This window comes from Caretta caretta, chromosome 4, assembly GCF_965140235.1.
Source record: "Caretta caretta isolate rCarCar2 chromosome 4, rCarCar1.hap1, whole genome shotgun sequence".
Taxonomy (NCBI): domain Eukaryota; kingdom Metazoa; phylum Chordata; order Testudines; family Cheloniidae; genus Caretta; species Caretta caretta.
This window is the reverse complement of record NC_134209.1, coordinates 61642674-61658764: the sequence shown is the minus strand read 5'-3', so window position 1 is coordinate 61658764 and position 16091 is coordinate 61642674. Positions and strand designations below refer to the sequence as shown.

Genomic DNA, 16091 nt, shown 5'->3' with positions numbered 1-16091 from the left:
TCCATCTTTGTGTGGAAAGCTGTAAAGGTGTATTCTTCTCACTTAGCTAGTTATAGAAGGATAAAAGAAAGAAACAAAATCACTGTCTGCTGGTGTAAGGGCCTTCCCTTACTGTGACAGTCTGGGGCCCTGTTCTTAGGCTAAGGCCTTTGGCTAAGCAGCAGAGGCATCCGTAAGCTGGGAAGCGACCGGTCACATCCTCACATTCCAAACTAATCACACTGAAATAAGGTGCTATTGGGCTGTTAGGAATACAATCCTGTCCTGATAATGCCTATCACCTCCAGAAAGAAAAGGAGTACGTGTGGCACCTTAGAGACTAACCAATTTATTTGAGCATAAGCTTTCGTGAGCTACAGCTCACTTCATCGGATGCATACCGTGGAAACTGGGTATGCATAATTTTGCTGGGTGTACACTAATTAAGGTGGTGGGGATATAATTGGTTAGCTAATCATGCTACAATATGTTAGGATTGGTTAGTTAAATTTCAGTAAAATGATTGGTTAAGGTATAGCTAAGCAGAACTCAAGTTTTACTATATAGTCTGTAGTCAATCAGGAAATAAGTGGGGGAACGGGAACAGGGGTAGGGGAATTGGAATCATGTTTTGCTAAGTGGTGAAGAATGGGAACAGGGACACAGGTAAGGCTCTGTGGTGTCAGAGCTGGGAAGGGGGACACTAAGGAAGGAAACTGGAATCATGCTTGCTGGAAGTTCACCCCAATAAACAGCAAATTGTTTGCACCTTTGGGTATTGTTGTGCTCTGTTCATGCGAGAAGGACCAGGGAAGTAAGTAGGTGAAGGAATAAGCCTCCTAACAATTGCACCTTATTGCTATTACCATTTGTCTACATTTACAGCACCTCTCCTCAGAGGATCCCACAGCACTTGGCCATTGATATTTGAAAAAAAATGTTTACTAACATCATGTACAACTAAACTATTTCACTTCAAAACGGACCTGCCTTGTCAGTGTCAGGTATAGGCTATATTTGTAATACTGATTTGAGTGTTTGGAGAAAGGAACTGAGGTTAGTCCTTAAATTTCAACACCCTACACAGGTTTGGTGTTCATTCATAGTACTGAAGTTTAATTTAAAGGAAATCAGCTACTAGTCATTGAAGCCAAGAATTTGAGATCCTTATAAAAATCCCTTTTTGAATCTTAAGAATATCCAAAATTATCCTAATTATCACAAAAATTGTGTGGTTTTGTGGAAGGGATATTAAACCTATTTTAGGGTTTAAGCCAATCTCTGTTAGAGATTAAAATGAGATATAATGTGTGTGTATGTGTGTGTGGGAACAGGGCAGATTATTCCACATCCATCTACTGCAAGGTTCTTGCACCTTCTTCTGAAGCATCTGGGGCTGGCCATTGTCAGAAACAGGATAGTGGACTAGATGGACTTTGGGTCTGATCTACTATGGCAATTTCCATGTTCCTTCTAATCTCTTTATAGCAAGGCAGGTCAAACTACTTCTCACTAATGCTTATATCAACCTAATTTTCAGAGGGTTTAAGTGAACAGACATTTAAATGCCTGCAGCAGTATATGTACGTTACTTTTACCCCATAGTTGTTGAGCTTGCTAAAGTAAGTAGGTTTTATTCATGCCCAGTACTCAAGATGATCAATGTCCTTGGAAGAATGACCTTGGCATCTCCTCTTAAAGCTGTATTAGAGCAATACACCCTCACCAAAAACTTTATAAACAGGTAGTTTGGGACTGTTCTAGAGTACTCAAAAAGTCAATTGTAGAGTTACTCAATGTTGCCAGTGCAGACTAGATCCCAGTTCAAAATGAGTTATGAAAACAAGTAATGAGTCTTTTTTTTTCCTACTCCCACGGAACAGAAAGAGAGACCGTTCTAAACTACTTCAAACTGAAGCCATTTTTAAACCAGTCATGCAAGGGCGAGTTTCAATTCAGTGTTTAATTTTAATTCAGTACATTTAGATCACAGTATTGTACCAAACTGTTTTCGATTTGTGTGGCTGGTGGCATGCAACCCCAGCTGAACCATCCTTGTTGGAATGGTAATTTTGCAGTGAAGTTGGCACTGGTTATAGTGGCCTTATAAGAAAACATCTTATCAAAGGTCTTAGCTTTATATTTGAACCTTTTACTTATTAAACTTTAAATAGCACTGTTAATTATATGTACAAGACGCAAAGAAAGCATGGTACAGATATCTCAAGAACGTGGATAGGACCGACAGGAGAGGGTAAATTCCAGAAAGGATAATCAAGTGACAGTTTTTCCACTCTATCTGCCCTAGTCATATACATTTATGTAGCAAGCAGAAAAAAAAAATGAAGGGGGGGAAGGAAAGAGATAAACAGGGGAAAATGTTCTATGTTTCCTTACAATTGGTAGTATTAGTCTATTTTGGGATCACTGCTTGGAGCAGCTCCCTGCTGAAGAATGTAGTACTGCAAGAATTGATGGAAGATGAAACTTTATGTATTGCCTCTGTGGTGGAAAATACCATTTTTATTCAGGATGCCACCACAGAATGTGTTGCATGGGCTCTGATTTTCTCTCAAATTGATTTATCAGTGGTGTAATAGAACTCAATATTGCAGAGCTTGATGCACCTACCTATGCATTACTTTGATGCTTTCAAAGGCAGGCATTTAAGGCCAAAGAAAACAAAGATGGACTCCTGAATTGATTGGTTCTACTAAGATATTTTCCTGCTCTTCTCTTGTGCTTTCTTTTTGGGTATTGGAACTTCAGGCAAAATGAGGAGGGGAAAGCACAGAGAACCCATTCAGCCATTTGTGTTCCCAATGAAATTTGGTCTGCATCTCCTATGGAAAGTCTCACCCTTTGCATCTTGGGCTAGTTCCCTAAATACCATCTTGGTTCAGGGACCACTTTATCTGCTGACAACTTTGTTACCTTTTGTAGCAAGTCTCCTCTTTATGTGGATTACCCTGAGGCACACTAGGTGATCTTCTGTCAGGGACAGAGCCTGATTGGCTTTGACATTTAGACTTCAGCTTCTTATATCATGTATGCTGTGATTGTAATATTGTCTGATTGAACGAGGAAGTGCTCCTTCCTCAGGTGATATCGGACATCTCAAAGAGCCAACTCAACTGCTACCATCTCTAGGAAGCTGAGGCTCTGAAGTCCTCCTGATCTTGACCATGTTCTGTGTATTGTGATGCCCCTAGTGTGCTCCTCACCTTCAAAGACTGGTGTCAATGGCGAGTATTTTGGGGTTCAGAATAGGAAGGCAGGCTCCTACCATCAGGGGGGCTTTGTTGCCACCAGCTGAAGGAATGAATTATTCTGGATGATAGTTTCACATTGCTCTGCATTTCTTGCTGGAAATGGTTCCAAAACTTGAATCCCAGCAGTTCTCAATACATTCCTGCCCACGAAGTATGCTCTATGCATGAAACAAGAACATACAGAAGCTAAGGTAAAGATGGATGGATGACACACTTGTTCCATGTGATACTTCAAAGATCAGTGCTGGGATCTTAAAAGCCTTCTTCACATAGGGAAAATTACTTTAGCTTATCTAGCCTTATAAGTGCACAGTCCTCCCAGAGCAGATCAAAGAACTCTTTATCATGAACCACTGTGCCTGAAGGATTGATCGGGGTGAAGCTTTGAACAGAGAGGGTGTGGCGGTGGCTCTAGTAACCACAGCTTGGGGAGGGGGGGGGGAAAGGGAGGGGGGTGAGACAGAGGCCCAAACAAGCCTTATTGATTGAGTCACTTGGCAGAGTGAAGGTGATGGAGTGCCTCTTGGCATTCCCTGTTTTGCCTGATCCATCATGATGAAGAGAGAACAAATACAGAGAATGAGTTTAGAGGGTGGTCCCATTCATACAGCAGAGCCCCAGAACGGAGAGAATGAGGGGGGGAAAGATTTTGCTCTCTGCTGACTCACAATTAACTACAAAAAGGCAGGAGCACAGAACTGCCTGCCTACAGTACCAGAGGCAGAGAAAGTGGCATGATAGTTGAAGCAGCATGGCCAAAACTCAGACCCTTATGGACAAGGCTGAATTGCCTTCAGTATTTGCAGAAGAGGTGTAGTCCAAATGTCTTGGGACTGAAGGACGGGTCAGGCTCTATACATCAGCACCAGTCGCAGAGTCAGTTAAAAAGTTTCCAAGGTATTTGAGTTCCTGAAAGCCTGGCAGATTAAAACACATATATGGCAATGCAACTTACATTTCACTACATTAACAATATGAACTAGACCATTTGCATACACAAGAATAAGTCTGTATCCATGAAAACCATGCTTATAAGTGATGCTGAATGCATTACATGGACAAAAATCAATAGTAAAAATTGCCCTTCCTATTTTAAGAGGCGGGTTAGAGAAACAAGTAGCCCCCCTAAAGGCCACAATTATAAAAAGTGTCAATCATTAAATTCCACAATATGAAAAAAGATACAATTTATACTTTCACTTCATTATGATATTCTATAATTGAAATATTGCAAAGAAGGCACTGACTTTTTAGCCTGTGGTCAATTTTTTCATTGCTTTATGGTCCATAAAAGCATTGGGCACTTCTCTCATCTATACCATTAATGCAGGTTGCTTGAACTTTATTTTGCAAGTGACGAATTGCAGTCCACAATAGCTGTCAGCATAATCTTTGTTGTTGGGATTCTGAAGCCAAGTAGTAATGCATTTTGTATTATTGGATTTCCCTGATATGAAGCACTAATAATATAATGCATTAGCATTTAATATACAATCAAAGTCCACCCATCAGCAGTGACACATTAACAGTGGAACTGAACAGCATATTAAATCAACTCTGAACTGCACCTCTCTCTTCAGCCAGTAATTTACAAAGTCCAACACAGACTGGTTAAAATATTCACACAACTGTTTTTCAAAACATTTTATTGCATTATATTTGGTACCTTATGTTTGACAAAGGAAATTACATCTGTAACTGCAGGAATAAGAATCTGGTCTGTTATTTGAAAAAAAAATCTTGGGCCCCTTAAAAGTTACAAAGTCTTGTGTTTGCCTGAAACAACTGAGCAAGAAATATATTCTTAGAAATGTAGGGCTTCAAGTATTACAAACCTGTGACACTGTGGAAAAGTTCCAGAGGTATCTAAACTGCAGCACTTGTTATTCTCTGCATAACGTGAACAAGGCCTGCTGAGGTTTTAAACTATTAGTCTCTTGATCAGTCATAAAATGGTAGTCAGGAGTTCCGCTCTTTGTAACTTCAAGCCATAGTATGTTCTCATTTTGTTTTCACTCTCTGTGAAAAATGCACACTATCTTTCTAATTAGTTGGTGCCACATCACAGTGCATGATTTCATTTGGTTCTTGCATTACAGTTTTAACAAGTTTGGCCAAACTATGCTGTGAGGTTCATCTCAAAAACCAGCAGTGTTTTTTCTTTTCAAGTTTAATTAAAATGAAGAGATTGTTCTAACTGGTTTCCTTCAGTTAAAACCTGTGGTGCAAGAACACCAAACTAATCATGCACAGTGAACTTCGGAGACGCAACAAGCTTACTGAACACCCTATGTTTCTTAATTCTGGCTGGTATCTATATGTCCCAGCCTCTACAACATCACATGTATGTTGTAGGTTTCTCTGTAAATAGTGATTCACAATGAATACTTCCTATGAATAGAATCATCTCCGTATCAAAATCAGTCAGATGCTAAAGCCCCAACAACTCTTTGTGCTCAGTGAAAGAATCCAGTGCTAAAACAGCGTTTTTGCTGTCTGAGATAATAGTAATCTCACAAGACAAATTTAAAGTAATATTTCTGCCACACACCTGCTCTGAGGGTTATGAGCCTCCAGATTTCATATAAATTAGTTTAAAAACATGGGGTAGGTAGGTAAGGATAAGGGGTTTTTTTTCTTCAATTTTAGCAGCTTTTAATTTTTCTTAAGAAACTGAACAACCTATATCCAGTAATATGTTAGATATTTTATATATATACTTTGTCAGCAGGATAAAAAAAGTAAAACTATTTGAAGGCAACATTTTTACTCCTTCCTTTCTCTGTGTAAGTTAGAACAATTCAGCAGGTGCGTGACAAAAATATTATACACCAGATATGGACCAATGTTATTCCACTCTCTCTTTTCTTTCTTTTTTTTTTTTTTTAAACAAAGTTGTTCATATTTCATTGGCCAGTTCTTCAGTTTCTGCAGAACTATCTCCATTAACCGTGATCTTCATATCCTCTTCATATCCAGGGGGCATGAAAGCCAAAGCATAAGGGAAAAGCTTATGACAATTCGCTCTGTAAGTTTCAGCTGCTTCTTTACAGTCTCCCAGGCTACCATCACTCAAAGCTTCTAATACCTCCATACAAGTCTAATTAAAACAAAAGAACAAAGTGTTAAATCTTCTTATATTCATCTGTGACACTCATTAAAAGATAGGTTTCAGAGTAGCAGCCGTCTTAGTCTGTATTCGCAAAAAAGAAAAGGAGTACTTGCATCCGATGAAGTGAGCTGTAGCTCACGAAAGCTTACGCTCAAATAAATTGGTTAGTCTCTAAGGTGCCACAAGTACTCCTTTTCTTTTTTCATTAAAAGATATAATACTTCTGAATATATAGTTATTTTCTAGCTTCTGCCCTACTCTCAAATGTGTATTTTTCTACATAAATACATATACAGAACATTATGCATATTTGAGAAAGTTGTATGAACATTTATAGACTTAGTTTAAGGGCATTACTGCAAAAGCCTTCTGATAGCATATTGTAAAAATACTAAATTTACTCTCTAGAGTGAAAGCATCAAGTAGTTGCAGAGTCTTTTAACACAAATAATTATCACTTCACTTTGTTGACTTTGCTGAGAGAAAAAACTGGAAGAGTATCAAAGGGTCAATACCACACAGTTCCAGAGGTCAGCAATTCCAGTGATAAAGCATTTGATTTAAATTTTGTTTCTAGCTTTACCTACACAATGATTCTAGATGAAATCGGAAGTATTTTTTCCTAAATATTTGGACCGTACCATTATGTGACTGTGTCTAGGACTCCCTAGGGTTTATAAAACCAAGGAGAAAATACTTATCAGTCGTTATTTTTCCATGTATAGGTGTTTTGCACTGCAAGAGATCCATATTCCTGCAATAACACTCCTCACACATAACTAGTGGGACCTCATTGCTCAAAAACCTCAGCCAATGGGTTCCAGAAGGAACCAGTGCAGCGGAGCTCTACATAAGCCACAGTGCTTCCAAGTATTAGCTCCTACGTAAAAGGTGTGATTCTTAAAAAACTGTTACAGAATCCCCAACTCTAAGGCAAAAAGAGGTCAAGTTACAGGCAGAAAAATACTATTCAAAAATTACAGGGAAGTATATTTTCTTTTTATCAAATGTAGATGCCTTGCAATAGATCCAAGTCCCTGGAGACTCAAAGAGTTACAAGAATCATGTGCCTTTTGTTAAAAAAAGGTATAGAACTCTGCATTAAATTGGGCCTGCAAGTAGAAGAGTTTGGAAAGAATACTTGAAGGCACCTTGATAACCACACAGGGAAAAGATACTCGACCAGAAGAATGACATAGTTTAGAGAAAACTGTGGAGAACCATCTACAAATTATAAAGACATCTACTAAATAAATAAAACATCTGGGAGGTATAACAGGTGGAGCATCCATAACCCAAAGACTTACAACATTGGTGGCAAAAATCTAGATTTTTACTATGCGGCTGAATCCAAGCAATAATACTTTGAGCATCTGAAAACTCCATGTAGTTTCCCTACATTTATTAAAAAGGGTAAATGAGACGACTTGGATAATTATAGGCTTGTCAGCCTGACATTGATCCTGGGCAAGATAATTGAGCAGCTGATACTCAATTAATAAGGAGTTAAAGGGTAATGTAATTAATGTCAATCACCAGGGGTTTACAGAAAATACATCCTGTCAAACTAATATGGTATCTTTATTGATGAGATTACAAGTTTGGTTGATAAAGATAATAGTGTTTACACAATATATTCAGACTTCTGTAAGGCATTTGACTTAGTATCACACAATATTGTGATTAAAAATCTAGAATAATATAAAATGAACATGACACACATTGAACGGATTAAAAACCGGCTCATTGAGAAGTTTCGAAACGTAACTACAAATGGGGAGTCGTCATCAAGTTGGTGTTTCTCCAGTGGGATCACACAGAGACTGGTTCTTAGCCCTGTGCTACTTAACATTTTTATCAATGACCTGGAAGAAAATCAAAATCAATCACCGATAACGTTCGCAGATGACACAAAAATTGAGGGAGTGATAAAAAATTAAAACGATGGGTCACTGATTCATTGTGGTCTTGATCTCTTGATATACTGGACGCAAACAAACAATATGCATTTGACTATGGCTAAATGTAAATGTATACATCTATGAACAAAGAATGTAGGCCATACATACAGGATGGGGGACTCTATCCTGGGAAGCAGTGACAAGTAAATTTGGGGGTTGTGGTGGATAATCAGCTGAACATGAGCTCTCACTGTGATGTGGTGGCCAAAAGAGCTCACGCAATCCTGGTTTGCATGAACAGGGAATTCTTAAGTAGGAGTAGAGAGGTTATTTCACCTCTGTACTTGATATTGGTGTGACTGCAGCTGGAATACTGTGTCCAGTTCTGGTGCCCACAGTTCAAAGATGTTGATACATTAGAGAGGGTTCAGAGAGGAGTCACGACAATGATTAAAGGATTAGAAAACCTGCTTTATAGTGATAGATTCAAACGGTATGTCTACACTGCCATTGAACACCCACGGCTGGCCCATGTCAGCTCACTCAGGCTTGAGAGACTTAGGCTATGGAGCTGTTTAACTGTGGTCGAGACCTTTGGGCTTGGGCTGGAGCCTGGGCTCTGGGACCCCACATGGGGGGAAGGTCCCAGAGCCCGGGCTCCAGCTCAGTGGTCTACAAAGCAATTCAACAGTTCTTGAACTGATCCACATTCTCTGCAGGCTGCAGTCACTGCAAAGAATAAAGATCTTCATGTGAGTCCAAGATTACACAAAGTAGCTCAAAATCTAATTTCTATTTACTGCTAATTGTTGGAACTGTCAGGCTAAGGGTATTTAAGATGTGTGACTGCCTGATAATTAGTGGTTCTTGGATGATGAGAATGCTATAATTAATCCCACCCTTCAAGTGGCTATTCAATGTTTTCCTAGTCTGTTTTTAATGCAAGCAATCATTAAGTCACTAAAATTCAGAATCAGACTTCCTTTCACTGGTTAAGAAAATAGTACCACAATGCTGGAAAGCATCAACAGCTCCATCAGCTAGCAGCCCTGTAAAGTGTGTTCTCAAAGTATCACTGAAAAACATTTTCTATTTTAGGTCTATTATACTGAAAAAATCCGACTCCACAGCTAGTCTACTATACTGGGAAGAAGAAACTGGTAACATGTGATGCTGATAAATGGTTTATTTTTAGTTTAACATGAAACAGCACTAAGTTATATAGTAAGTATATGAATTCTGCTGAAGAAAACCTGAGTTTTTTCTTCCAAGAATGTGAAGAGGAAACAGGTCTGCTACAACAACTGATGGACAGTGATCTCGGTAGTAAGAAAGGAACTGGACAGCTGGCAGCACAAGAGACACCTGGGTTCTGCAGTTGGGGTTATATACAATGCTAGAGCCTAATGGCTCAGCTTTTTGAGCTATGGGCATTCCAGTCAAGCACTAGGAGCAAGAGCCAAGGAGCATACTGAAAAGGAACAGCCTTTGAAGAACCACATTTTCTAGTAAGTTCGGGGTGCTGGAAAAATTTTTATAGTGGGAGTGCTCAGAGCCATTGAACCAAACTGTAAACCCTGCATATAATGGAAACCACTTCAAGCCAGGGGGTGCTCCAGCACCCCCCGCATCTCTAGTTCCAACACCTACGTGTAAGTGTCAAGCGTCTAGTAAGTGTCATTGGCATTGAAGGAGGGAGGAGAAAGAGGAAATTCAGAGGAGTTTTGTACATTAATCCAGACAGTTTTGATCTGTCCATTCTGATTTGTTCAAAATAGCTGCAACTATAATGACCTTTATTTGAGGTCTCAATACTAGATTTTCACTCATCAGATACACGTTGTCCTAATTCTTTCCTATATTATTTCTTCCTGAAAGAGAGAGAGTATTTCACAGATTTGAAGTCCATACGCCCCCCGAAAGGGCAGGATAAAAAGATTCCTAAGTCTGTGGCAAAAGCAGGTAAGATGGGAAAAAAGCTATTTTAACAGTTTTTATGACTGACAAAAACATCCTAAAACTAGGATTTCTGCCCATCTGCAGAATACCATTAAATGTGCAGATTATGGATGTACCAACTGTCTAATACAATCCAAAACTTCCCAAACAACCAAAATGATATTGCTTACAGAACCAAAAAGTTGAAGGGGGCTAATACAGCAGGGAGACAAAACATAGGAACAACACTCCTGGTTCCAATTATCTATAAGAGGCAAATCGCAAGGTCCAAAAAAATAAAAAAAATCTACCCTCTTTACCTGAAGATTCCTGTTGGTAAGGGATTCATCGAGGGATGTTGCCAGCTCTACTGCTCTTTTCTGACTGGAAGGATCCAAATAGTACACCATTTTGGCAGCTGCAAGAGAAAAATAATTTTCTCCAGCATAATATCAAGTCAAACGAATCTGTATTACACAATATAAAGACTGCACAGCTCTGAAAAAAATAGGATACTGAGTTCTAGATCAAAATTCAAAACTGGCCCAAAGGGATTACCTTTGGGAGTCTTATGTTCCATGTTCTCCAGATTAGAGTAAATAGATGGTGCTCTCTGTCTACTTTTTAATGCGTAAGAGTCTACATAAAACAAATTAAGATTGGCACACTTGGTGGTGGTTTCAAAATACAGAATAGGCATGGAGAATGTACTAACCTCTAAATGCTAGTGGTGGCCCCTCTAGATCAAAGCTGAGGCACAATGTCAGGGCTGTGTTGGGAACCTTGCGTCACCACTGCCCAGGCTGTAATGCAGTAGTCACTATAATACGTAATCACCATTGGGAAAGGGTGCTATGGTAAACCATGACTTGAAAAATGAGAACACCTAATAACTGGATGACAAACTATTAGGCTGAAGTAAACATGGGAGATTAAGAGGGAAGGTTCTACCATCGGTGCTGCAACTAGGGCTGGTGAGGGTGCTGCCCCACCATCTGGCTTCAAGTAGTAATAACAACCCAAATACATGGTTTCCGCCTTCAGTACCCCCACTATAAAAATTGTTCCAGCAACACTGGGTTCTGTGAGGTCAAGGGAACAATGCCCTGATGAGAAGGCCAATCCTTTATGCAACTCTGCAGGAAAAGTGGAGGTTTGTATGCTTCAAATTACTGTCTGCACCTTGGAGATGTTTCACCAGCACTGAACATTTTAACACATCTTAGGAAACCTGCATTAATATAATACTATGGTTGACATTTCAGACATACATGAAGAAACTCAAATTTGGCTTCCCACAGCTATTACAAATCAGCCACTTGTCTATATGTAGCATTTCTATCGTCATGTATAATGTTAATTTTAATGCTTTAATATAATATTTAAAAACTACATTAAAAGAATGTTTCAGTTCAGAAGTCAAGCACTCAGAAGTTCCAAACTGACAGAATCCACGCTACCCATGCAACCTTAGTTTGGCCTCTTGTGCATATACAGGATAGCCTTTTATCATGATTATGTTACATTTTCCTCAGGACCCTGGCTTCATACAGTAAATGAGTAGTTATAGTGTATTTTAATTTATCCTCCTCATTAAACAAGGGATCGGTCACACACTGACTGTAAACCATCTAAATCCTGCACTGAATAAAAAAAATTATTATTAATTTCCTGGTGAGTGTGTATCCTGAGCACTGTTCCCTCTAAGCTGTGCGTGTGCGCGCACACACACAGATGCTAAACCCCACACACATGGCGAAACACCACGCGCACAAAAATTTGCACAGAAGCACAATTTGCACCGAAGAAATTTTTTGCGCAAACGGCCCGTCAAAAATTAGAGGGAACATTGATCCTGAGTTCACCATACTATCTGAGTACTTTACGAACAATTAATTTATCTTTCCAGCACCCCAGTGAGATTAGGTGGCATTCATACAACTGGGGAACTGAGACACAAAGAGATCAAGGGCAAAACTGTTGTAATTAAAAACAAAAACAAAACACCTCTTAAAGACAGAAAATCTATCACTTGGAATCACACTGATCCTCAACTTGGGTCATCAGAAAGACTGAGACTTTTAGACACACAGCACAGACATCAACCTCTTCAGCTAATGGTGTAACTGGTAGCAGGATAGTAGACTGTTATTGTCTACATGAAACAGCCACTAAAGAGGATGAGACACTTTGCCAGTGAGTTTCACAGTTATTTGCTGACAGCAGAAGAATATACAGACTCAGGACACCTGGCTGCAACTCCAGATAAAGGAAGAGAGTATTCTCTAGTGGCTACAAACCATTCTACAGGTTTCTGCCCTCCTATTGGAACCAACCAGTTCAGACAATGATTGAGTACAAACTGAAGCAGAAGTTTTTCCATGACACAACAGCACTTATGTTGAGCCAGTAGAGACGGCAGTTGCCTGAATGTTTAAGTGCAGCATATCTAGACTACTGGACCCACTATTTATTATCTATTTTGATCAAATACCACTTGTTGCCAATACCATTTGCAGTTATAATCTCGGATTTGCACCAAATTTAATCCAACAATTTCAGAAACATAAAACCAGCATTGAAGGATCACTTTGATTTTAAAATCAATTAATTATTGCTAGAATTAGAAAGAAAGCTTGCTGGAAAAATGTTTCACAATATTAAGTTTTTCCATTTTATGGAAACTTCCCATCACCAGGCTATTTTAAAATTAATGAATCAGTAAAATACAATTATTTTGTCAAGTGTCATTCAGATAAACCGTATCCCAAAACATTTTACAGAGTTAAACAACAGTTAGCGTTAAAAGATCTTTCATGACACTTCACTTACACTAGAAATGTCTATGGGCCAGAGATGATGCAAAGATTTTTTACACAGTGCAGCCAAGAATTGAGGCATAGAGGGAGAGATTATTAAGATATATAGGCAAAGAGAAAAAGCTGTTTTCAACTGAGAATTTAAATGGATACAAGAAAGCCATTCCAAATGGAAAGAGCAGCCTATCACACCGACAGCGTGGGAACAGAGAGAGGCCAATGTTACATGAGCATAGGAAGTGGGAAAGAAAAAGAGATGGGTCCTTGAGATAAATCCACAAAAACAGGAAACATAATTTAGAAACAACAAAAACAAAGTACCTGATAACCTATGTGGTAGTGAGTCATAGTTCTTTTTAAGGAAAGCTTCATTGAAGTTCTTTGGATTTGTTGCCCCAAAAAGCCGATTCATTTCTTGATTTAACACTGTTCTAACTGTATCAGGTAGATCTTTACTTTCAGATACTATTGGGTAAAAAGGAAAAAAAAAATCTTTAACACAAATATAGATACTTTCTACCATTAATCACAGCAAAATATAACTGACTTGAAAAATATCACCCACCATTTTTGTATCAGTGTAATTGAAAGAAATCAGCATCAACTGAAAATTCATTAAGATGAAAAAAGGTAAATAACCAAGAAGTTCTATTTTTTCCTCTTTATACTTTATCATTAATAAGCCTTTACAGACGAAGCATTGCAAACTGTGCTTTTACAGATTATATTGAGGGTAAAGGTTACCTCGTTATAGAGATGCCAAATACTGTAACAATTGCTGGTGCCCAGAAATTAACAAAAATAACAGCGATTTACTCTACAATAACTGTGGTTCTTTGAGATGTTGTAGGCAGTGTGGATCCTACTGTACGGTGTGCATACATCTCATGCACCCAAGACTAGAAATTTAAGTAGCAGTGTCTGTCAAGGGTGCGCATGTCATACAAAGACATAAAGGGTGGGGCAGCTATGACCCTCCCTCAGTTCCCTCGCAATTCGAAGCCAGTGTCTAACACCGAAAAGCAGGGATTGAGGGCAGGTTATCAGATCTACACTGACTACAACATCAAAGAACCACAGTTACTGTTGGGTAAGTATCATTCTCTCCTTCTTTGAGCATGATACAGAATGGAAATGCACTGCACAATCCACTTGGAGATTCTTTGTGATGAGATGGCTTGGCCTTTGGATGGACCAGAAAGGGCCACAAAGAGGCAGGGAGACAGCTAAAATGGATCAGGTCCTATTAAGGTAATACTGTAAATGCTCTGGGTGTCCAGTGTGTGTAGTTTCTTCTCTCCTATTGTGTGTGATTTCAGGAAGAACACTGGCAAAGTTAGGTAAAAATCTGAGACTACCTTAGGGATGAACTTGGGGTGCAGTCTTAGCACCGCCTAGATCCTATGGACGGATGTGCAAGCGGATACTGCTGCTAGCTCAACCTTGAGAGAACCAAGCACTTGCTTCAGGAGCAGCATATAATCTAGTATCTTTGGTATTGGTGCCTCAATTGAGTCTAAGTTGTTTTGGGCTGACCATATGGAAAATCTTTTCTACTTTGAGAGTAAGTCTTCCTGATGGAGGACCTTCTATTTTGTATGAGAATTAATGAAACTTGAAGGGAGCAACCTATTAGTACTGCTCAACCAGCCAACATCCAAGCTGCCAGGTGCAATGACTGGAGGTCTGTATGGTAGATGAAGAGGATACTCACCTTGTGAAGTAACTGTGGTTCTTTGAGAAGTGGGTCCTTTCGGGTGCTCCACTTCAGGTGTGCATGCACCTCTTGAGCTTTTGATTGGAAATTTTCCGTTGGCAGCATCTCTTCTGCCCGTGTGTGCGCTCTACACAACATTGTGCTGTGCACTGAGTGTATATAGAGCTGTGAGTGCGAATCACCCTTGGTTCCTTCTCTATTTGAATGTTCAACAAGGAAATCTGAAGCAGAGGGGAAGGAGGGTGAGTAGTGGAACACCCATAGAGACACACATCCCAAAGAACCACAGTTACTGCCCAAGGTCAGTAACTACTGCTTCTTCAAGTAGGGTTTCTATGGGTGCTCCACTACAGGTGACTCCCAAGCAGTATCCCCACAGGGAGAAGGGAGCTTCGGAATCGAGTCCAAGACTAAAGACAGTACAGCAATACAAAGAACTGCATCAGATGTGACAGCATGGACCACGGAACAGTGTTTAGAAAAAGTATGCAATGAGGGTCATGCAGCAGCTCTGCATCTCTCAGACACTGGAATGCTCTTGAATAAAATTGGGGAAGTTGACTGTGACCAGGTAGAGTGTGGTATTATCGCTTGGGGAGACAGAGCACCAGCTGCGATGATACATCCAGAGATCCACCTAAAAGCCTCTGTGTAGAGATCGTGGACCCCTTGGATCTCTCTGCGATGGAGACCGTCTAGGTGATTTCCAAAATTGTTTGGTCCCATCTAGATAAAAGGCCAACGCCTGTATAATATCCGAAGTATGAAAGAAGGTCTCATACTGAGATCTATGTGGACTAGGGAAAAATACTGATAGATGAATGGCCTGGTTAAGATGAAAATCTGACAGCACGTTAGGTAAGACCTTATCCTTGAAAAATACCGTAAATGGGAGGTCTGTGAACAATGCCCCAATCTCCCCAACCTTGCAGGCTGATGTGATATCTATGAATATGGCCTGTCCACAGCTAAGTGAAGCAAGGAACAGGATGCCGTAAGTTCACACAGAGGCCCCATGAGGTAGCTAAATACAAAGTTGAGATCCCAAGAAAGAGTAGGATCCTTAACCAGGGGGGTAAAGGTTCCCTAAACCCTTAATAAATCTTGAGGGCATAGGATAAGCAGTGTTCTCTATTATGCTCCTATGGAAAACGTTCACTAATTGCTGCAAACTTGATGTAATTTGTGAAGTTATACTTGGCCATGATTGCCTGATAGTTTGCTATCCAAAACTAGAGGGTTGCAGATGAGTAAACCTTTCAGCCAAGGAGGTCTAACCTCTTCTGGTCCTCATAAGGGGTAGACCTAGAGTGAGTTTACCCCTGTTTACCCCTCTCATTTACTTCCATTACC

General features: G+C 39.6%; 1 protein-coding gene across 2 annotated transcripts in view; it reads right to left on the bottom strand.

The window, feature by feature from the left end:
• Window positions 1-4880: 4880 nt before the first annotated feature.
• The window catches only part of NAA15 (N-alpha-acetyltransferase 15, NatA auxiliary subunit), a 66589-nt gene continuing 55378 nt past the window's right edge, over window positions 4881-16091 (bottom strand). Inside the window, exons 18-20 of one of the 2 annotated variants that reach the window (XM_075127674.1) lie at window positions 13343-13486; window positions 10523-10620; window positions 4881-6351 (exon numbers count right to left, since the gene is read on the bottom strand). In XM_075127674.1, the coding sequence (XP_074983775.1) occupies window positions 6151-6351; window positions 10523-10620; window positions 13343-13486 (443 nt within the window). In that variant the 3' untranslated portion in view covers window positions 4881-6150. The remainder of the gene's footprint in view (window positions 6352-10522; window positions 10621-13342; window positions 13487-16091) is intronic. The other variant, XM_075127675.1, reaches the window with a different exon arrangement.